This window comes from Gekko japonicus, unplaced genomic scaffold (genome assembly GCF_001447785.1).
Source record: "Gekko japonicus isolate JY-2015 unplaced genomic scaffold, Gekko_japonicus_V1.1 scaffold36, whole genome shotgun sequence".
In the NCBI taxonomy this organism is placed as follows: Eukaryota; Metazoa; Chordata; class Lepidosauria; order Squamata; family Gekkonidae; genus Gekko; species Gekko japonicus.
This window is the reverse complement of record NW_015164182.1, coordinates 865,210-887,375: the sequence shown is the minus strand read 5'-3', so window position 1 is coordinate 887,375 and position 22,166 is coordinate 865,210. Positions and strand designations below refer to the sequence as shown.

General features: G+C 46.1%; 1 protein-coding gene across 1 annotated transcript in view; it reads left to right on the top strand.

Moving 5' to 3' along the window:
• KHDRBS1 (KH domain containing, RNA binding, signal transduction associated 1) overlaps positions 1-19,382 on the top strand; it is a 45,060-nt gene extending 25,678 nt beyond the window's left edge. The window contains exons 5-9 of the mRNA XM_015408096.1: positions 1,293-1,426; positions 8,846-8,966; positions 10,197-10,264; positions 16,384-16,442; positions 18,048-19,382. Coding sequence (XP_015263582.1) covers positions 1,293-1,426; positions 8,846-8,966; positions 10,197-10,264; positions 16,384-16,442; positions 18,048-18,145 — 480 coding nt within the window. The 3' untranslated portion in view covers positions 18,146-19,382. The remainder of the gene's footprint in view (positions 1-1,292; positions 1,427-8,845; positions 8,967-10,196; positions 10,265-16,383; positions 16,443-18,047) is intronic.
• Positions 19,383-22,166: the final 2,784 nt, after the last annotated feature.

The following is a 22,166-nucleotide window of genomic DNA, read 5'->3' as shown; positions in this document are numbered from 1 at the left end:
CTTGATACTTTTGATAGAATAGTAGCTGTTAAGTATTTTGACTAAATATTAAATCTCACCACCAGTCACACACCAGGATTGGAAAGAAGGCTTCAGAACTAGAGTTGGTTGGTGTAAGTTCACATCCTACAAAGAATTATCTGATAATGGTCACCTGAAAGATTCTGAACCAGTTTCAGTGCCTGGCCTCCCCTGATTACTGGATCAGAATATCTACTCTAAACTGCAGACCTCTGTGTTTATTGAATGTGCTGAATGAGAGCTACGTAGTTATTCTCTTTGGAAAAGAGGCTTCAGAGAGAAACTAGGCTTTGCACTGTTTTGAAAGATAAGAGCTATTAGGTCCACGGTCTGATAGTTTGAGGAGGGTTCTGATAATGCAGATTATGTGTTGTATAAAGACAAAATGGGCAGTTTCCAATTTCCACTGCCCACTGCAGACACATACCGGTCATTCCACAGGGTGGGGTGGGGGGGTCCATTCTGCCACTAAAGTTTCCAATATACATGTTAGTACATATGTGTGAAACTTGTATTGGCAGGAAAGTTATCTTAATTACCAGTCCTATGTAGCAGGAAGAGTGGGAGCTCATTGTCTCTTCCAGCCTGATGTCTGGCACAGGGAGGCTTCTGAAGAAGGGGTATGCACTGGCTTTGTAAAACTTGTAAACTTTGCTAGCCTTTGTGTGTGTGTTTAAAATGGTTCATGTTTTAATTATATTGCTGTGTAGCAATGCTTGCAAAAGTAGTCCTTGCAAAGCCACCTGTGTCTCCTGGTCAGCGAAAGCCCCTTTGGCAGGAAACCTGCCTTAGTAGTGTTGCTGTTTCAATCCTGAAGAATCCCCTTGGAGCAATTGGTATTGCTAGCTGTGTTAGCTCCTAGCAAGTGTGGGGCAGAATGCTTGCTCCTCAGTTGTTGGAACATTGTTCTCACTGCCTGAAGTGGCACCCCCTGGGGAGAGCAAAATGTATGGAGCAGAGATAGAGAGGGGCAATTTGGGTTGACTGGTGGTGGTTGTCTTTGGACTGAATCCAGTTCCTGTCTCCAGTGAGTAGGAAGAATAAGTTCGTACTGTCAAGGGAGGCCAAGTTTTTGATTAGCAGGGAGTTTGCTTGCTCTGAAAGACCACAAAAAATGTTTTGTGGTGGCTTTTGTGTCTTAGGGAGCCCCTGTACATAGCAGTCACTTCTTCTCCCCCCCCCCCCACCTGTAGCTAGCAGAACAAAATACTGCTGCAAATGAGAGAAAAGTTTTCCTTGCCTTGGAAGTGAATTCCCTCTTTGTTCCTTAGGATATGATGGATGACATCTGCCAGGAACAGTTTTTAGAGCTGTCCTATCTTAACGGAGTGCCAGAACCAACACGTGGCCGGGGGCTTCCTGTGCGAGGAAGAGGGGCTGTGCCTCCCCCTCCTCCTGTTCCAAGGTAAACAAGTGCAAATCTTGTTGGAGATAAGAGGGTGGCAGTCAGTCTTGAAGCATTACATCTGTGCTAGTTCGAAGAGGTGAGATTTGCAGTACAGACTTGAAAGGGTTTTTTTAGAAGAGAAGAAGAAGAGATTGGATTTATACCCTGCCCTTCCCCTCCCCACAACAGACACCCTGTGAGGTAGGTGGGGCTGAGAGAGCTCTGACAGAAACTGCTCTTTTTCAAGAACAGCTGTGCCAGAACTATGGCTTGCCCAAGGTCATCCAGCAGGTGCAAGTGGAGGAGTGGGGAATCAAACCCGCGCACTTAACCACTACATCAAACTGACTTTAATTAGCATGTACAGTTGGGGTAGCCTCTCTAAAATGGTGAGGCAATAGAAAAATCCTAGTGCATTGGCTAGAATGTCCCATTTTGTTTATTGTCATAACTCACTATATGTAATCCACATAGAGTCCCTGTGAGAAAGGAGGACAATAAATAACATAAATATGTTTTTTTTAGTCTTGATACCTTCTTGTACTGGAAGGCCACATTCCCCTTGCCATGCAGCTGGCTACCTGGTGGGGGGGAGGGGTTCAACATGATGCTGCTGCCCACCATGGGTTCTCATTAACTACAGATCAGCTTTAGTTGTTCTCATCCTATAATCATATGGTCTGGGTATTCTGCACCATGAAAGTGCAAAATCTGACCTTCAAAATATTGCCTTTCGTTTAAGAAAATTGTCCTCTTAGGTGGGTCAGTTTTATCGATTGTTTTCGATCTATGTACTGGAAAGGCATATGTTTGTTATTGTATTTCTATATTTGAAAACTGCTTTGTGAAAGTTATTTTGAAAAATAATAAAAAACAATGAACAAAAAAAAGAAAAGAAAATTGTCCTCATTGTCTCAAGAGAGGGACTTGAATATCAGCTTCATGTTTTCAAGCTTCCCAGAAACCAGAGGATCTTCTTTGTGGTCTCTGTGCAGTCCCACACATGGGGTTGGGCACCTGCGCATGAGCTGACCAGAGAAACTCCTCAAAATCCTTTTGCCGGGTTCCCTTCCCACTCTGAGGAGCAGGCACGCACTGCGCATGCCTGGAGCGGGGAAGAGAGCCGCCTCCCACTCAGTTCTTCTTCAACCACCTTTGTGTTCATTCCTCTCCTTGTTGTCTCTTCGCTTCACCTTGGCTAAGTCCCTTACTTTGTCCTAACTTTTCCTTTCTCTTTTCCTCTTCGGACTTTTCCTTCTTCGTCTTCACCCTAAAGAAAAAATTTACTTCACTTCTCTTTTTCCTCATCCCTTCCCTTTTGGTCAGGGAGTTGTGCGTATGGGCCGAACTCTCTTTTTTAAGGAGTCTTGCCGCCGTCCTGCTAAGCTCCCCTCAAACAATGGGCACAATTTGTCTAATTTGTCTTGGGAAACAGCACCAAGCTGACACCTACCCTCACTGCCAAGTTCACTAAGCAGGTCCGACATAATCGAGTGGCATGCCTCGAAGCTGTGCTTTTAAAAGCAGCGCTTCGCCCAGGAATGTCTTTAGTGGCCTCTTATTCCTCTTCAGTGCCTGCTCAGAAGCCTTCTGACCCAGTAGTTCTGTCTAAGCCACTGAACAAGCCGTATAAATCCAAGAAAATGGAGACTGCTGAAGCTTCAACCTCGAAATCGAAAGGTCAGGTTCGGCTCCAGCTCCTACACTCGAACCCGTCATCATTTCAGGTATCTCAACATTGACCCTGGTAGCTCGCCCGGCGTCTACAGTGCCTCCAAAGACCCACCTGTGTTGACTCTGGCTCTCTAAATCTCTGCCTTCCCATTATATTTCAATCTCAGTCTGGAAATGCTGGTCTGTCTCCAGAGACTCCTGTTCTCCTCTCCACCTGTTGGATGACAGGAAACAGTTCTTGTGGAGCCAGTCATGCTCTCCTCGCTCACACTAGGGACCGCAGGGAGCGTAGGCGCTATCATTCTACCTCAAGATCCCAGTCCCAATCTTGGGAATTCTGGTCTCCTTGGAGGGCTCAACACTCTACTCTTCACCCCTCCTACTCTAGATCGCTGACGCCACGCTATTATCGCCACTCTGTTCACAGTGAGTGCACACCTCCTCGTCATGCCAGCCTTTGATCTTGTAGTGCCCACTCGCCCTCTTATGCATCTGTACATTCTTTGGACTTACATGCTCCAATTCCAGATGCTTCAAATGCTTGGGATCCAGGCCCTAAGGCTCCTTCTGGTCTTCCAGATCAGTCGATTTCTACAATTCATGATCAGTCTAAGATTTTTGCTCAGCTTGCTCCACTGCCCTTATCAATCTCTTCGGATACTGATTCTGGTCACTCTGACGCTAGCGGCATGGACACTAAGGTGATCCCTCAAGATGATGATCTCATGTGTACGGAGTCCCTTTCTCCCACCAAGGGTCCCAAGGCTTACTTAGAACTCATCACCAGGTTGTCTACTATTCAGGTGCAGGGTGCTACTGATATGTCCACGGTTACAGACATTGTCCACAAGTTGGTGCGAGCTGAGCTACCTCCATTTACCATCCTTCCCCTTCTTCCTGTGCATTTGTCAGTGTTGAAGGATTCCTGGGACCTTCTGCCTTGATTTCTCTTGTCTCCAAATGCTACGAGGCACTGTATAAGGTTCAGAAATCTTAGGGTAAATTCTTATTCAATCATCCCCCACTGAATTCGATGATTGTCCACTCTTCTTCGAAATCGAAATTACCCCGACAGTTGGTTCCCCCAGATCGGGAAGGCCGCAAGGTTGACTCCCTTGCTAAGAAGATCTATGCCGTCTCTTCTATTAATGCACGCATCGATACTTACCTTTCCTACCTGGCTGTCTATGCTTTCAATGTGGCCTCCGCTGTGAGACCTGTCTTAGATGCGGTGCCAGAAGATGCTTGGCCTACTCTTTCTGCTGTGCTTTCTGAAATCTGTGCAGTTTCCAAACAGCAAATTACCTCATTACATCATGCTGCCACCTGCTCCTCCAAGACTTTGGCTTCTTCTATCGCTCTTTGTCGCCACACTTGGCTGCGATCAACTTCCCTGCAACCTGATATCAAGTCTATAATTGAAGACTTGCCTTTGGATGGAGAAGGTCTCTTCCATGCTTCCACCGATGACACCTTGAAGATGGTTGACGATGGCTGCAAGAAGGCACAGAATCTGAGAGTCTTTTACTCAACCCTGCAGCGTCCTCAGTCTCGTCAATGGAAGCCTTACTACTCCAAAGATCAGCCTTCTCCTGCAACACTTACTACATGGAAGCGCAAATCCTTTGATTCTCGCCAACCATTCTCTTTGAAATTGAAAACTCAGGCACCTAAACAGTCCCATCAACCCAAACAGTCTGTTTGACCATCTCACTCACAGAATGCCTCCTCCTCCTCTTTCTTTCACCCCACCGATCGGCATCTGCCTTCTTCCCCATTTTGCTGCCTGGGAAGAGTTTACCACCGATAATTGGGTCCTGACCATCATCTTGGTGGGATACGCCATAAAGTTCATTTTGCTTCCAGCCTTCCATCATTTCATCGCCACTCCACCTTCACCATCGCTGCTGGCAGAAGTCAGCACTCTTCTCCTCAAGGGAGCTATCAAGACTGTTCCAGAAGCGCAGCAGCCTCTCGGGTTCTACTCCCGATACTTCACCATCCCCAAAAGAGATGGAGACGTTCAAGTGATTATGGATCTCCAAGACTTGAACCCATTCGTCTGCTACAAAAAATTCCACATGATCACCCTTCAATCTATTCTTCCTCTCCTACTGAAGGATGGATGGTTAGCAGCCATCGACCTTCACAATGCTTATTTCCACATTGCCATCCGACCTCAGCATCGAAAATTTCTTCGGTTTGCAATTGGTACATATCATTACCAATATTGGGTTCGTCCCTTCAGCCTTTCCACTGCTCCTCGAGTTTTTACCAAGACGATGGCTGTTGTGGCAGGGGAACTACACCAACAGAGAATCATTCTTTATCCATCTATAGACGACTGGCTTTTGGTGGCATCTTTGAGGACACAGTTCCTCACACATCTCCACAATTCTCTTATCCTTCTTCACTGCCTCGGTCTTTGTGTCACCTTCCCAAAGTCTTTATTGGAGCCAATGCAGTTCCTGGGGGCTCTTCTTGATCCCAGACAGAAGATGGCGCTCCTCCCACAGACTCATGCAAGTTCCATCGTCACCCTTGCTTTGGCTTTCATCCATCGTCCTCCCCAATCCGCTTGATCGATAATGAAGCTTTTGGGCTTCTTCGCCTCAATTATTTTTATTGTCCTGAATGCCTGTCTTTGAATGAGACATCTACAGTTATGGTTTCTTCTCTCCTTCAAATTGCAACACCATTCCTTGGAGAGAATTCTCCTCATTCCTCCGGATGTTCTCTTTTCCCTTCGATGGTGGTCCCTTCAGACAAATCTCTTCTGCAGCATGCCCATTTGACATCCTTCTCCAGAGGTCCGTGTATCCACAGAGGCCTTGCTCTGGGGTTGGGGAGCCCAGTGCCGGACTCTGACTGCTCAGGCTACTTGGTTGAGAGATTCATTTCCACATCAACTGCCTCGAGCTCATTGCTGTCCATTGGGCCCTCAAGTCTTTTCATCAGGCAGTGGTCAGCAGGACTGCGCAAATAGCCTCCAACAATGTTGCTACAGTATTCTGTATCAACAAGCAAGGGGGGACAGCTTCCAGGCAATTATGCCGCCTTGCAATCTCTTTATGGGAATGGTGCCTTCTTCATGCTGTCTCCATATCTGCAGTTCATGTACTGGGTGCCTCCAATGTCAACGGGGATCGTCTCAGTCACATGATGACCTCCAAAACGTAATGGTCTCTCCATCCCAAGTACCTTTGTCCTGTTTTCTGGGCATTTGGACACCTGGCGATAGATGGGTTTGCAACAGAGCGCAACACCCAGTGTCCCCGATACTTCACTCAGGGTCAGCCGTCTATGAGGTCTCCAGAGCACACATTCCTACAGCAGTGGACCAGCCACCTCCATTTCCACTGATTCCCAGGGTGCTGCACAAGATCCTGGCGGATGCCACTTCATGCATCCTCATCACCACGTGGTGGCCTCACCAATCCTGGTTTCCTCACCTGGTCTGCCTATCGAGGAAAGTTGTCCTCTGACTGCTTCCAGTTCTGGACCTTCTTTCCTGACATTGCAGTCAGATTCTCCATCACAATCCTGGATTCTACAAACTTACAGCTTGGAGGATCCTACAATAGTGTTCCCCCTTACTGTTTCAGAGGTGCTGTTAAATGCCCATAAGCTATCTACTTGACATACATACTGGGCAAAGTGGTCTCAATTCACAGCTTATGCCTTTTGGAACTCTTCCAGTCCTTCTGCTGCTGTTTTCTTGGATGCTTTTTCTTACATTGTTTTCCTTGAAGGACTCTGGTCTTACCTAGTCTTCACTGAAGGTTCACCTGGCACCTATTTCGGCGCATCACCCCCTGGTAGATGGCACTACTCTCTTATCCTCTCACCAGATCTTTTTTGAAGGGCGTTCTCCATATGTGCCCTCCACGGAAGCCTTTGGTCCTGACGTGGAGTCTGGTCCTTTCCGAACTGATGGATTGCCCCTTCAAATCCTTGGCCTCCATCCATCTTCGTCTACTTTCATGGAAGATGGCTTTCCTTGTTGCCATTACTACGGCTTGCTGGATGGGAGAAATGGCTGCCTTTTGGGCTGATCCCCCGTATACGATTTTCCACAAGAACAAAGTTGTTCTCCGAACCGAACCCACTTTTTTACCTATGGTGGTTTCGGCTTTTCACTTTTCAAATTCCTCTACCCTTCCTACATCTCCCCCCAATTCAGTGGACAATGTTCAGTGAGCCCTGTACTCCCTCGATGTCTGAAGGGCCCTTACTTTCTGTCTTCACAGGACCAGACTGTTCCGTAAGTCCCAAAGACTGTTTGTTGCTTACGGAATGCCACGGAAGGGGGAACACATCTCTTCCCAGAGACTATCCAAGTGGGTGATCTCTACGATCTCCTTCTGTTATGAGCTTGCAAAGCAACCCCTACCCACCTGTATCACTGTTCATTCAACAAGGGCAGTATCGACATCAACAGCCTTTCTGGGCAGTGTCCTGTTGGAGAAAGTTTGTGCAGCCGCCACATGGTCCTCCCCATCGACTTTTGTGTCTCACTAAGCCGTCAGTGTTTGAGCCCGCCAGGATGCGGTTTTTGGCTACATGGTTCTTCGATCTCTTTTCTTGTGCGCCTTCCTTCTCTTTAGGTAGGATCTCTGTTTGGTCATCTCACACTAACTCTCTTTTCTTCAAGCTGCCAGCTCCCTCTTCCGCCTGGTTCAGCTACCCATGTGTGGGACTGCACAGAGATCACAAAGGAGATAAACAGGTTGCTTACTTGTAACTGATGATCTTTGAGTGGTCTTCTGTGCAGTACCACAATCCCATCCAGTCTACCCCTCTCCTGGCATCTCTCAATCACTTACCGGGATTTTTGTTGAGATTTACCAGTAGTGGTCGAAGGAACTGAGTGGGAGGTGGCTCTCTTCCCCGCTCCAAGCATGCGCAGTGCATGCCTCCTCCCCAGAGGGGGAAGGGAGCCCGCCAAAAGGATTCTGAGGCAAGCTCTGGAAGTTTCTCCGGTGAGGTCGTGCACAGGCACCCAACCCCATGTGTGGTACTGCAGAGAAGACCACTTGAAGCAACCTGTTTATGTGAGGCATGAGGTTGGATTCAAGTTGGCAGTTTGCAACAATTCCCCCTTTACACCACAGACCCCCCCCCCATGCAGTTTCTCTGGGTCCCCTATCCCACAAGAACAGCATTTGGTAGGGAGAAGGGAGGAAACTCCCATTCTGCCATTGAACAGTTATTCTAGATACAACCTATAGTTTCCCCTGACCCAGAAGAAAGTGGTTTTAAGTGTTCTGCACTAATCCCTGCTGGGGCCATAAAATCTCTCATCTGCTTTACTGTCCAGGCACTGTGTTCATGCCTTTTCCCTTGTTCAACTTCTTTTAGTGCTTAAATCTTGAAAGCAGACTCCATTAGGTAGGGTTTCATTGCACTGATTATGGAATTTGGCCCTTGTGTTGGGCACAGAGCGATGCTGCTTCAGCAGAAATGTCACTCCCATAAATACTTGGGATAAATTTAAAAGCAGTGAAGTTCATTATTTTATCCATATCTATTCTGGGGAGTCTGTCAGCTGTCTAGAGTGACCCTAGTGGGTGCATAATCTTTCCTGCTTATTCTGAGTGTCCTGTGTGGCCATTTCTGACTCTGCTTTAGTCCCTTAAAGAGCAAGGTTGCTCAGAGTGAATTTTGTCAGGCATCTCTGCTGATTAAACCTCTGTTGGTCAGAGCATTAATGTGGGCTAACTTGTGTGCCAGATTACTCTCTCCCCTGCCTCAAATTTGTAGGGGACGTGGCGTGGGACCTCCGCCACCACCTCCACGTGGAGCCCTGGTACGAGGGGCCCCAGTGAGGGGTGCCATTGCGAGAGGAGCAGCTGTTGCCCGTGGTGTTCCTCCTCTTCCAGCGGTGAGAGGCGCCCCTACCCCAAGAGCTCGTGCAGCAGGCATTCAAAGAATACCTCTTCCTCCCCCTCCTGCACCAGAGGCTTACGAAGATTATGTAAGCAATTATGTAATGCATGTTTCAGAACATGGCAGGACCCCGAGTGCATGAAAAGTTCCCTTGACCAGTCCGACAGAAACACAAAACATCAAACAAATCAGAAGGATGGCATTTGATTGAAAAATTCCATTAAAACCCTGTATGGTTGTATTTACCGTTGATAACCTACAGCTACTTCTTGTAATTGATACCTTTGGATCTGCCTGCTGTAAAAAGTAACTGCCCTTGAGAATGGATTGGGCTTACTTGCTGCCTTGCTGGCAGTATTAAACTGAAGCAAGGGAGAGAAGAGCAGACTTCATTTGACATTTTCCTGCTAAAAAATTACTGCAGTAAGATTAGATGAAAGCTCTAGGAAAAGACTGCTTAAGGCTGGCCCATTTGCAGATGACAAAAACAACACAATGGGGCCATCCAAAAGCTAGGGGTGTCAGCATACTCCAAGGACTCCCCAGGTTTGCAGCAAAATAGGTTTGTAAATTGACCCAAAGGAGAAGTAGTACCAGACAGGACAAAATGTTCAGGACATCATCCTGTCTGCTCAAGCCCTTGAAAGCTTAGAAGAATACTGGAAGGGAAGTTTCAAAGGGTTAGAGACAGTTTCTAAATTCTGTCTTATGGTGACAACTGCACAGTTTGTCATGGGTCCACAATTTGTAAACAGAAGAGCCATTTCATATATTGAGTGGCAAAAACACCATCAGTCAAGATGTTGTGACAGTTGTAAAAAACAGGTCTACACCCCAAGGTAAACCACAAAAAAAGGAGAAAGATTGGATGGGTGCAGGGAAGTCTTACATTTTTTGGCACCAATACAGTTATTCTCTCCCCCCCCCCCGTGATTCTGAAAGGTGTTTCTGTACCATAGTTTATTACATTCACACATGGGGGGGGGGTTATATGTACACTTAATATTTTGTGTGTGTGTATTTAAATGTGTGAAACATTCTTAAAGCTGTTACTTGGACAGCCATCTACATGCAAGATAGAACAGTAGGGGGGGGTTGCCACCTTCCCCCAAATTTCTTGGCTTACGCTATGTAGAAAAGTCACCCTGTCCTTCCAGATTGTATTCTTCTTTGCTGTTATGCCTTTAGGGTAGTGACTTCCTCCTAACCTCTTTGTTCGTTTCAGGGCTATGACGATGCTTACGCGGAGCAAAGCTATGAAGGGTATGAAGGCTACTACAGTCAGGGTCAACAGTAAGTGATCCAGTGGAGGGCCTGATGTCTTCATGCTAACAAATATTTGAGATGCACAGAGCATTTTGGTCTCTGCTGCAGGGTTGTGTGCACCATGATGGAATAGCCGGTTTTCCCTGGACCAGGGAAGGCAACATCAAATGGTGCTTGGAGAACTGCAGCAGAGGGACTTCTCACTGTCACTGAGCAGCCACTGAGCTCCATCTGCTCCACTGAGCCTTTGTGTCTCTTCCTGATGAGACTCACAGCTAGCCTTTCTACAGCATCTCCCTTGTCCCGTTGCTTTGAGATTTACACTTGAAAGACTCATAGTGTAATCCATCCCAAGCATTGACTTCCCCCAACCACCCACAACCTTTCCCATAAAAATTTGCTGTACAATTTTTCCTTTCATGTACCTGTCTGAGAAAGTGGGCTGTGACTCACAAAAGCTCACATTGAAATGAATGTTGTTAGTCTCTAGGGTGCCACTGAACTTCTGTTGTATTTTCTTCCCAGTACCATTGTCACTAGGGGTGTGCAGGGGGGAAAAATTGTTTGGTTTTTTTCCGAATTCGGATATATTGAACTCGGTTTTTTTCGGGAAATCCGAAAAACCCCGAATACCAATACCAGTATTGTATAGGTATTTAAAAAATTTCGGATATCTGAAAGAATTCAGGTCTATTATATTCTATGGGGCCATTGTCTCCCCAAGAGTCTCTCTGTAAGAAAGCAAGTGAGGTGTGGTGATGGTGTGAGGGGGCATGTTTCCCATGCCAGCAGCATAACCTGTGCAATGTGCCCCCCAGAACCAGTGCCACTGTGCCAGTCAGTGCCCAATCCCAACTGGACTCAGTTCAGATCAGAGAATCTCTGCCATATAAACTGAGGGAGCATGTTTGCCAGGCCATCAGCAGCAGAACCAGTGCAATGTGGCAGCCCCCAGAACCTGTGCCACTGTGGCAGTCAGTGCCTAAACCCAGTACAACTCAAGACAAAACAGAGGACCTCTGCAGCATAAACTGAGGGAGCATGTTTGCCAGACCAGCAGCAGCAGAACTGGTGCAATGTGGCCCCCAGAACCAGTGCCAAACCCAACAGAACACAGGTCAAATAGGAGAATCTCTGCAGCAGAACCTGAGGGGGCAGAACCTGTGCAAGTTAGTAATCACCACAAGAAGCCTTGTCCACTAATGCCTCAGAAAGTGAGAGGGAGGGGTTAGTGTCTATCTGTCCACTGATCCTCCTTTCTCGCAGCAGTACACCCAACACCAACCATCACTGCCTGCCTCGGAGGAGGTTTAGCTTAGGTGCGGCAGCTACCCTTCATCACAGGCTCTCCCTCCCTTTCCTACCTCACCCTTGCAAAAGAAAATTATTTTTCAATAAACAACATTCATTTACATTCATTATTTATGGTGCTCCTGTGGGTTCTGCTGGTTTCTGGCTGCTTGGCCTTACTCTACGTTGTTCAAATGGAAAACAGTTTTTGTGCTGCTGTTTCAATTTCAGCATGCAATTTTGTTTTGGGGTGGTTGGCAGTGTAATTTAGGTGCATACAGGCACCACCTTCAACATCACCCTCCACTGCACGGCTACCAGGGTTCTGTGGAGGTATTTTTGCTGCAGGTGGGATGGATGGAAGTGGGGAGATTGGTGGGGCATTTCTGTGCCAATCAAACTGGTAATGGCCCTGGCTGCTACTTCTCCCTAGCCTCTCTAGGGAAGAGTGTTGTAACCCAGCTTCCCAGCACGGGCCAAGAGGGGATGCAGGCACAAGTATGCGTGCTCACTTCAATCACTCTCAAAGTCTAGGACCGGGAAACCAAACAGTGGCAAGTTGACCTTCAGGAAGACCAACTGCTCAACTGACCAGGGGAGCAGGTGTGAGTGATGCGAGCAGACAATGTCGCCTGCATTGGGGGGAAACGCACTCACTCTGCACGCTTGTCAGAGGGCATGAGAGGAGCTTCTGGGCCACGGGATAGACGTCCAGCCAGACCACTGCCTTCATGGCTCAGTAACTCAGTGGACAGGTTGCCTGCGACTCGTAGGGTTCCACAAGGTACTCCCTCACCATTGCAGCTGCTGTGTCCTCTCTTGTGCACCTGCCGCTCCCAGGAGAGGGGCCAAAGATCCGCCTGATGACTGCCATCTCAACACTTGTCGTATCGGGAGCCATGGGGGGGGGGAGACACTGGCTAGCAGGGGAGGTGGGGGGTGAACAGCAGTGGAGCTGGCCCCCCCCCCCCCCCAGCTTGTGGCAACGTGGCCCACATGCGCTCAACTCACCAGGAGAGCTTGTCTCGCCATTGAGTGAACTCATTGGCCCTCTCCGCGATCCTGCCCTTGATGCGCGGGTCACACATGGTCACCATTATGTAGACCTTCTGCCGGAGGATAGACCAAAAGCATTCCTCAAGTCCACTTTGCAGCCTTCTCCCCAGCGTCCACACCGCTGGAGCCATGTCTGCTCGTCCTGGAGAAGGTGGGCCACACAGTAAATGTGCATCAGGACGAGTCACTTTGTCGCTGCCCTAATACCACCATTGGTCACCATGAAGCCCCTGGTGATGTCCCTGCCTACCCACCCCACTGTCTCTCGATGGTGGCCTTGATGTTGTCCACTGTGTCCACTGTGTGCGACCCATCGAGTTTCTTGATGTGGAGCAGAGCCTGGCAGTAGCCGGCCCGGTGCCCCTAACCCTGCCTGACACTAGTTTCCCCTCCCCCACCCAAAACATTGCTTGGTTGCCACCAGTTTGCAGTCAATGAAAGATAAGAATCGTGCGCCTGACAGGAGGTCCAGATGTCAGACATGAAGTGCACATATCTCCCACGAGCGCGGGACAACTGTGCCTTCACGTGGTCCCTGGCAGCCCTGTGCATCACGGTCCTGCTCAGTGTGGTGCGAGCAGGGGGTGTGTTCCAGGGATAGGCATCCTGGAGCAGCCTGAGGAAACCGATGTCTTCAGTCGTGGAGAAGAGGCAACCGTCTAGAGCAAGCATCTCAGCAATGAGGCAAGTGACCCTCTTGCTAGCCTGCTGCTTCCCCCCCTTAGGCACTAGTGCCAACGTCGCCAAACATCTCCGTCAGAGATGCTTGGCGTCCCTGCCCTGTCCCTACCACAGAATGCGCAGAGAGAGCACTGGAGGTGGTAGCAGGATGACTCACTTCCTGGCTGGCGGCGGCCACTTGGGCACCCCAGCAGCAGCCTGTCTCTCCCCCTAAAGAAGCACCGCCTGGTGGTGCTTCTTCAGATGGTTCCACAGCCTGGAGGTCGAGAGATGGCCAATGTCGTTCCCTCGATTTACCTGGGCCCTACACAACTGCCACTGTGCAAAGCGGGGATCCTCTGTCACCCGGACGTGGTTCCAGTCTTCAGAGGTGAAGGGGCACCCACGCTGACCAGTAGCCATGGGCATCCCCGGAGCTGCATCCTGTGAGGAGCTCGGGCCAGATACACCGTGACTTTGGAGGGCAGGAAGAGATGGCTGAGCAGAGGGAAGGGGTTGAGATAGGTGCTTGGGGTACATCACCATCTCTTTCTCCTCTCCCAGGCTCTTCTCCTGTCCCTCAGGAGGCCTGCTGGAGCCTAGAGAAACCGGAGCTGTGGACTGGCCAGCCAGCTCCTCCTCCAGTGCCTCTAGAACCCTCTTAGTCCGTGGAGTGAGCTCTGAAAATTGTCTCCAAAGCTCAACCCCAAAGACAGCTCTGGCTGTACCTCCTCCTGCCACTGAGGCTCAGCAGCAACAGCTTGAGGAGGGACTGCCTGAGCAGCAGACCCCTGCCCAGTGCCAGCACCTGCAGGCACCTCTGCTGGGGCCATCCCAGAAGCATTCTCAGGGAAGAGAACCAGGCATGGCTCCTTCATGGCACCACTCCGGCCTAAGGTTGGAGTGGTGCCAGGATGCTCTGTTGTAGTCCTGCGCTGAGGGGGGGGGGGAGCGAGGCTGTCCCCCTTCCCTCCACCCCTCTAGTCTTCTGCTTAGCCTTGCCCCCAGGGCCCCTCTGCGTTCCCCTCCTGTCACTCATGTTGCCCCTGGCCAAACTCAGCCTAACTTGTGGGGAGGGTATTAGGCACCTAACTTACCTGCACTATCACTTGATCCTAAAGCAGCCTCTCACCTTTTCATAAACCCTCCCACCCAAAAACTAGGTTTTTGTTTCTTTCAGTAGAGCCTAACCTTGCTGCAGTTTGGATTTTTGCTTTTTTTCTTGGTTTTTTTTAGAACTAGTGAATTCCTACACTGACCCTGACTATGGTTTAAAGACTATTATTGAGATGTGGCTTGGAAACCTTTTAAAAAGTGTTAGGGTTTTAAACTACTCCTATCTAGATTCTGCTGGAACCAGCCTGATTCCCTGTGGAATGCAGGAGGTGCTCCCTAATTGAAACACACAAGCTAAAGGGGAAAAGTGCCTGGCTTCACCGAAGTTCAGTCAGAGCACAAACACAGCACACTACTTTTTAAAAAGTTATATGCTACTTAAACCTCTGTTTTATGAGGTGAAGACAAATCTGGCCTCTTTGTCCTCCTAGCACTGGCCTAGTTAAAGGTAGAACAGCTAAAGCCCTATACTGAGATTTGTTTTAAAATATTAGTTAAAAATAAACCTGAAACCTTTATTAAAAGCCTACTTAACAGTGGTGCAGCAGCTAAACCAGAAGCACACACAGAGCAGTGACCCCTACGCCTAAGAAACTGAAAGCCAAAAATCCCCTCCACAAAACAACAAAACCTGCTAAAAGGCACAGTGACAGAAGAACCACTAAAAGGTAACAGAGACTAGGCCCTGAGAAGGCCTAGTAACCCCCCCCCCAAAAAAAAAAAAACCACTCACCAACAAGCCCAGCAAAGAACAAACACAAACAATACAAGGAACTTTAAAAAATTAAACCTGCAAAAGCAACAGAACCAAAGGACAAACAGGAACCAAAACCAGATAGCCTAGGCCCCAGGCAGAAGGCCTACTCACTAAACCCCCCCTCCCAGAAAAAGCTCCAACAACAAGCCAATAAAAAAATGAAGCACAGTAAAAAAAAAAAAAAATTGAATTGAAAAAACAAACGGGCTGGCAAAACCACAAACTAGAAGAACCCTCCCCCCAAAAAAAATGCAAGTAGAGGCCTATCCACCACCACACTAACCCCAGGCCCAACCCACAAGAAATAAAGAAAAGTTTTTAAAAGTGGCCCTAATATAATTTCAAACCAGTGATATCTTCAGTCTTCTTCTGTTGTTTTGATCCGAAGCCAGCAGCGCAGCAGCAGGAAACTGAGGAACGCCGGCTCAGAGCAGTGCGTGAAGCAGCAGAAGCAAGCCAGCCACTCAATCTCCAAGGCTCTCTCTCAGCAGCAGCAGGAACAGAATGGATTCAGGCTGCAGAGACCCCTGCTTTTATACTCTCTGGGCATACACAGAAGGATTTCAAAAAGGAACAAAGTTCTGTGATTGGCCAGAGAGCAGTATGCCAAATCCTATTGGCCAGTTCTCCTTCCCTGGGAAAGCTAGTACTTGGGCTTCCAGCAGCAACAACATCCTTGCAAAAAGTTGCAAGCTGCAATGGCATTTGGAAATGCATTGCAGTGATTGGCTGTCTGGTAGGTCCCTCTTCCCCCTCCCTCCTGGAAATCACAGCAAGAGGCTAAAACCAGCAGGAAAAACAAGAGACTGGCGCCCTTTAAACTTTAACACACACACACCCTGAGCCGTTTTTTGGGGGGGAACCCAAAAAAAATCCGGCATTTTTTTTTTGGCTTTCCGAAACAGCTCAGGGAAGCTGTTTCGGAATGCTGAAAAGGATTTTCTTTCCGGGGGGTGGGTGGGTGGGTTCTGGTCGGTAAATCTAAATGCACACCCCTAATTGTCACCAGCCTCCTCCTTGTCCAATTGTGGACACTGGAAGCTGCCCCTGAGTTATGCTGATATGTACCTAGTACACAGCATCACAAGAAAGCATGATTCTCATGGCTAGGGAAATGTTAGCTGGGTGGTTGGAGCACGTGATGACCCCTCGGATGGTGGGATACACTGAATAGAAATGGTAGAGATGTTTGGAAAGAAACCACTATCACTGTCTCAAGCCGTAATTGTTCCCTGTCTCTCTCTCTCTCTCTCTCTCTTTTTTGCAGGGAAACTGAATATTATGATTACGGGCATGGTGAGGCACAAGAATCCTATGAAGCATATGGTATGTCCTCAAACTTTATGGCTCTGGCAAAGGCAGGCAAAAGTTCACTTGGAAACTGTTTAGCTCTGTGTCTGTACTGGCTTCTTGTTGTTTTCTGCATTTAACACAAATGCAAAAGACAGCCCGCACTGATAGTTTTTTGAGAAGGGGGGGGGGTCTTTTTCTCCAACTGAGAACCAGCCTGCTCAGATGGCATCTCACTTTCTGTTGCTCTCGTCTGGTGCTTTCAGGGGTGATATTAGGAATATTCTGATTGTAGAAGAGTGCCATCAATACAGGTTTTAGGATTCTGTCCTGGAAATCCCAAGTGCCAGTGGCATTTGTCCTAAATTGTCATTAGGTTGACAAGAAAGGCATCTTCTTATAGCCATATAATTTATGCAGATTTGCATAATTCTACTAGTTGTGGGGAGGGAAGAAGGCTGTTATGAGGACCTAAAGCTCAAGGGAGGCTCTTCTCCTCTGAGGAAGTTTGCAGCCCATACCCAAATATAAAGGGATAGAAACTTTTATATTTGCATTTGCAAGCTGTTCTTCAGGATGCTGAATCCTACGTTGGTACAGTGCAGTCATGGAATTTTGAATATGGAATAGAATGAGGATTCTCTGTTAAATGTGAATAGATAGAGCTGTACACCCGGAGGCCACCCTTCATCCCAGAAGGGTGCAGAAATGGCAGGCTTGGTCATTCATCACAATACCCCTTGCCTCCTTGTCCTTTGGCCAGTAAGGGGTGCAGTTTTTTGCCTCTTCATAATTACTGTGACTCCTCTGGTCTGACTGTGTTGCACAGAACAAAAGCTCTGGTACACTAGGCATGACTTTGCTGCTGTTAATTAGTTCAGTCACAGCAATTTTCTTTGGTGTCTGCTTTCCCGCAGACAAAATGCGAAAAATAAATTGTATGTGCCACTGCAGGGAACAGCATTGTATGGTCCATAGCACAACTAGTGTACCTGTGGGGATTTGGCACATTTATTTTGCTGAAATTGGTTACCTATTGGGAACCAACCAGGCTGAATTGAAAGCCTGTTTCTTTGAGGCCTTATCTAGTCAAAAGAGGATGGAAATCAACAGAACCAATTTCCTTTTGTCTTGAAAGGAGCTTCCTGTATGCTCAGTTTTCCCCAAACTGTTACTCTGAATCTGTTTGTTATTTCAAGTGTTACGTTTGGGAAGAACAATTGATTCTCCCTCCAAGGATTATGTCATCTTTTCTTGCACACTTGCAGTTTCTCAGAGCAACTAAAGGTTAGGGCAATGGAGCATGAAAAGAGACAGCAAAATCCTGCTGCCAAATTTTCGTCTGGCTTTACAGAGGAAAAGGCGGCACTTTAAAAGGAAACAGCATTAAGAACTGTGAATGTGCATGTAACAGTATCAGAGTACTAACCAGGGCCAACCCTGCTTCGCTTCCGAGATCTGTCCAGAACGAGCTATCTTGGGCTGGTCCAGGACATGGTGTATTTGACACCCCAAATATACACAGTTTGGCGGTATTCTGAAATCCCTACCTCAAGGCTTTTCAGGGAGATCTAACAATGGGGTTGTGACAGCCTTTTTGTCTCAGCCCAGCATATTAAGGTACTTTTTTCCTTTCTGCAGGTCAAGATGATTGGAATGGAACCAGGCCCTCACTCAAGGCCCCCCCGGCTAGGCCAGTGAAGGGAGCATACAGAGAACACCCATACGGCCGCTATTAAAGCATTCATGAGGGGAAAATATCACATATGAGCAAACAGTTGTTTCTGATTCTTGTATCTCCCAGGATTCCTGTTGCTTTACCCACAACAGACAAGTAATTGTCTCCCTGATTTTTCTCTGAATCCCTTTTTCTCCCACCTCCATCCCTGCCACCACCGACCCTGCATTCTAGCTGCTGTACGTAGTATTTTAAAATGGGTTAGATATAGAAGACCGAATTCAATTTTTAAGTGTGTAGATTGCTTTTCTTTCTGTTTAGATATATAACACAACTGTACCTTTTTAAAAAGTTGAGTTAAATTGTTAGTTTCAAAAGTGACATGCTTGCTTACCAGTTATGAAACTAAAGTCTGTTAATCTTTAAGTATTTTGCTGGGTTTTTAGGCAACCCATGAAAGCTGTAGTGACAGAATCCCCAAAGTAGGCTACATTTCAAAATTCAGAGGTGTTTTTTTTTATGAATTAAAACTATAATGTAATAGTAATGACTGCCGCAGTTTAAAAGCAACCTCACATCAAAACTTTGCCCTTAAAAGCAGATTGCTTGATTAATCTTAAGTTTAAATGTTAATAGAGAAAATCCTTCTTAACAAATTAAACAGTAATTTTTGTTGTTGCTTTCATTTAGTATAACTAAAAAAAATTAGGTTTATAATGGTGACGTTTCCCTTATGGGTTTTGAAATCTAGCTGAGATGTAGTGGAAGAAGGTTTCCACCCAAAAAAATTGTTCTTAGATTAATTCTGTGTGAGAAACTTTTAAGAGAAGTGGACATCAAGCTGCTCTGTAATTTTTTATTGCTCTATAACTGCCCAGTGTTTTGATATTAGGAAGTATTAAATGAACAGTAGCTGTGCATTGTGTCTTTTTTTCTTTTCTTTTTTTTAAATGAAGAGCTAAACACTTGACCATGTTCGTAGTCTATAATGGAGGTCATGCTTAAAATTGGCAAAACTGTCAACGTAGCCATTCCAATGACATGTTCAAGTGTATCTCAGCACGAGCATTATGTTTAAAAAGGGACACTGCAGCTGAAAAAAGCCACCATGGAGAAAGTGAACTTCATTTTGTACATAGATCTAAGTCCTACCTGGATTTGTACACTGTCCCATTTTGTTCTTGGAAGATTAAATGCCTACTACTACGTGTGTAAGCCTGCCTAAATAGGTAGCTAAAAATTGTTGAGATGTCTGCAGCAGTTTGTCAATAAAGTTTAGTCCTTTTTTTAATCAAAGTAAATGTGATGAATTGTCATTTTCTTTTAAGTATGGTCAAGCAGTAAAAACTTTTCTTCTTTTCAATAAATTTAAATTAATGCTAAATTTCATGGTCTGTTTTAAAACAAACATTTAAAATCCAAAGATGGTTTTTAAAATGTGTTCCGAAACTTTTAAAATCTTTGCCAACATCGAATAAGTTTTATTCTTTTTTCAAAAAAAAATTTTGTTTTTCACCCCTTGGAAGTTGAGCCGTTGCCCCTGAAACTGAGCCTCAAGGAGATGTGCCCCTGTTTCCTTCAACTGAAAACTGGCAGTGTGCTGGCATTTGTTCTTCTTCCTGCTGGGGCTTACACACAGAGCCTGTGGGAAGCTGCTTCTGCACCAGCCCCTTCCAAATGAATAGGGATAAGCAAAAAGATGGCAACGTTTTTGCCCCCATTCCAAGCAGACTGCTCTCTGTACAGAGACCAAAAGACCAGAGCCAGTACGTAGTGTGATATTTGGGGAAATTCACAAAGCCTTTAATGTTGGGAGAAAAAGCAGTTTTTCCTTGTACCCCACATCCCTCTCGTCAGATGGCTGCCTGTTCTCAGAGTGGCTTTCCATTGGGGGGTTGCAAATTAATTACAAAACACACATGGTGGTTCTGCAGGCATGTTGTTGACAGTAGCCTATAGGGAAAGGTGCTTAATTCCATTTTACCAGTAGCCCACCTGCCCACACACACATCATATGTATTAATGACTGTTGCTCAAAAGGGGGAAAAATAAATCAGCCTTTCTAAAACTTCTCTGCCTGTTTGTCTGGAGGCAAGAGTATTAAGATACAAACCTGGCACAGTGGCAGAATTAACTGCTGCATAGGAAGAACAGCTTTGTTGTTTTCCTTTCTTGGCAAAATTTAAAATCAAGATATTCACTGGTAAAGAACTGCTTGGGGGTGAAAAAGAATCCTCTGTTATTGTCAAGCTGCTCATAGCAGTGCGTGGTTGAGGGAAACTACTTTTAAAAGCCAAAAAAAGAGTTGTATTTGTAGATTGTTATTTTAAAAAATGTAAATAACTGAATTTTCCGCAACGGTTTGGAGTCAGCTTTCAGGGCTTAATGTCTTGCTTGATGAAAAGATCGCCCAAAACCCCCCTTTTAAAGGAAAATTATCGCAGGAGAATTCAGGATGTCTTAAAGCTAACATGCACCGAAAAACTCAAAAGGTAACATAAATGTCTGATTTTAATAGCGCATTTCTTTTACATAAACTGTGACGGGAACTTGCATAAACTTTATTATTACTGAAGAAATTTTTCACATGTTAATTTTAATGTAAAATTTTGCAACAAAAAGATGGCTTAAAAATAGATATTTAAAATACATCCACTTGCTTCTGCATAAATTAGCGATAATGTTTAATAATTGTGCCCTTTATCAATGCAATGGACCGTAACTGTGGGCAAAACAAGCCAAAAAGAATCAAGCCTTAAATATCAAAACTGGATGTAGTGAGTCCTTTGTTTTTGCCCACCAAATCTGTACAGTTGTAAAAAGTAAAACACTGGCCCTACTTTACCCAATATTGCTGTTCACGAAATTAAAGCATCCACTACTTAGATGTTTAAGTTGCATGTTTTCTTTTCTGGAGTGTGTAAATTGCATGCAAGAGCACTATACATTTTGTTTCAATCTGTGTCATTCTGAGGAAGCTTATGCTTTCCTTCTCCTATTTGCAGGAGGTGGTCTGCTGTTAGTTGGGATGGAAGCGGCTTTTGCTGAGGACGAGTTGGGTATGCAATTCAACAGTTTCTGGTTTACGGAACCAAAGACTCCTGTAATTCTCTTCAGCTAAATTGGCATAACTAGCCCACAAACCCTGGTGCATAATTTTGGTATTGTTCTTACTAAGAAGAGTTTGTGAGGGGGAAGCAAGACAAGAAACTCAAACTCAGCTGAACCATAAATTCTGTTAACTTGGTTTCTGTGCCAAGGAAAACTTGAGTTTTCTATAACAGTTCTACATAATAGATATTTGCATGGTTCTGGCTTCACTAGGCTCGGGGTGGGGTAAAGCTATGAACAGCACTGAAGCCCAGCCCATTGGAAATCATAATAGACAAGCTTCTTCATGTACTTTTCAAACATTATTGCAGTCATAAGGACTAGAATTACTTTAAAAAAATATGTCAGAATGAATTCTGTATTTCATACTGCGTTCCACTTGTTTTCTGGCAAAGAGAGACCTCTGATGAATATATAGTCTCCTTTAGAGGGAAGTCTGTTCTCTTACTCCTGAATTGCTTGTGTTACTATTACGAGCATGTGGTACTGTCCAGTCCACCCTTTCCATTCCATTCTGCCTCTGTCCAGCTGCTTGGTTGTCTTAAAGGTTTGGGGGGAATTAATGAGGATTAATTGGTTTGTGCCTTTCTGAAATGAAGCCAGTAATGACCTGAAAGCTGAAGATAGTAAACCACTTCAGATACTAAAAATGTTACATAAATCAGTTATTGTTGATTTGCTGGAAAAGAGGCTATTGTCTGGGACAAGTGGTGCCTTTGTTAGCATTTTAACCATTGAATAATGGAGGAGCTTCCTCTGCTGGTTACCAAAATGATGGTTTTTCTCTGGGTTTTTAGGACTTGTTTCCAATCTTCAGGCCCAAGTAAGTTAGGGTGGACAAGTTTGGCAGCAACTAGTTATAGAAGGTATCATTAGGTCAAATAAGCAGGAGCACAGTAGGCCTGCCCTGAACTCTTCTGACCAAGCTTGTACAGCAGGTGTAGAAAAACATTCCAGTTCTAAAATATGAA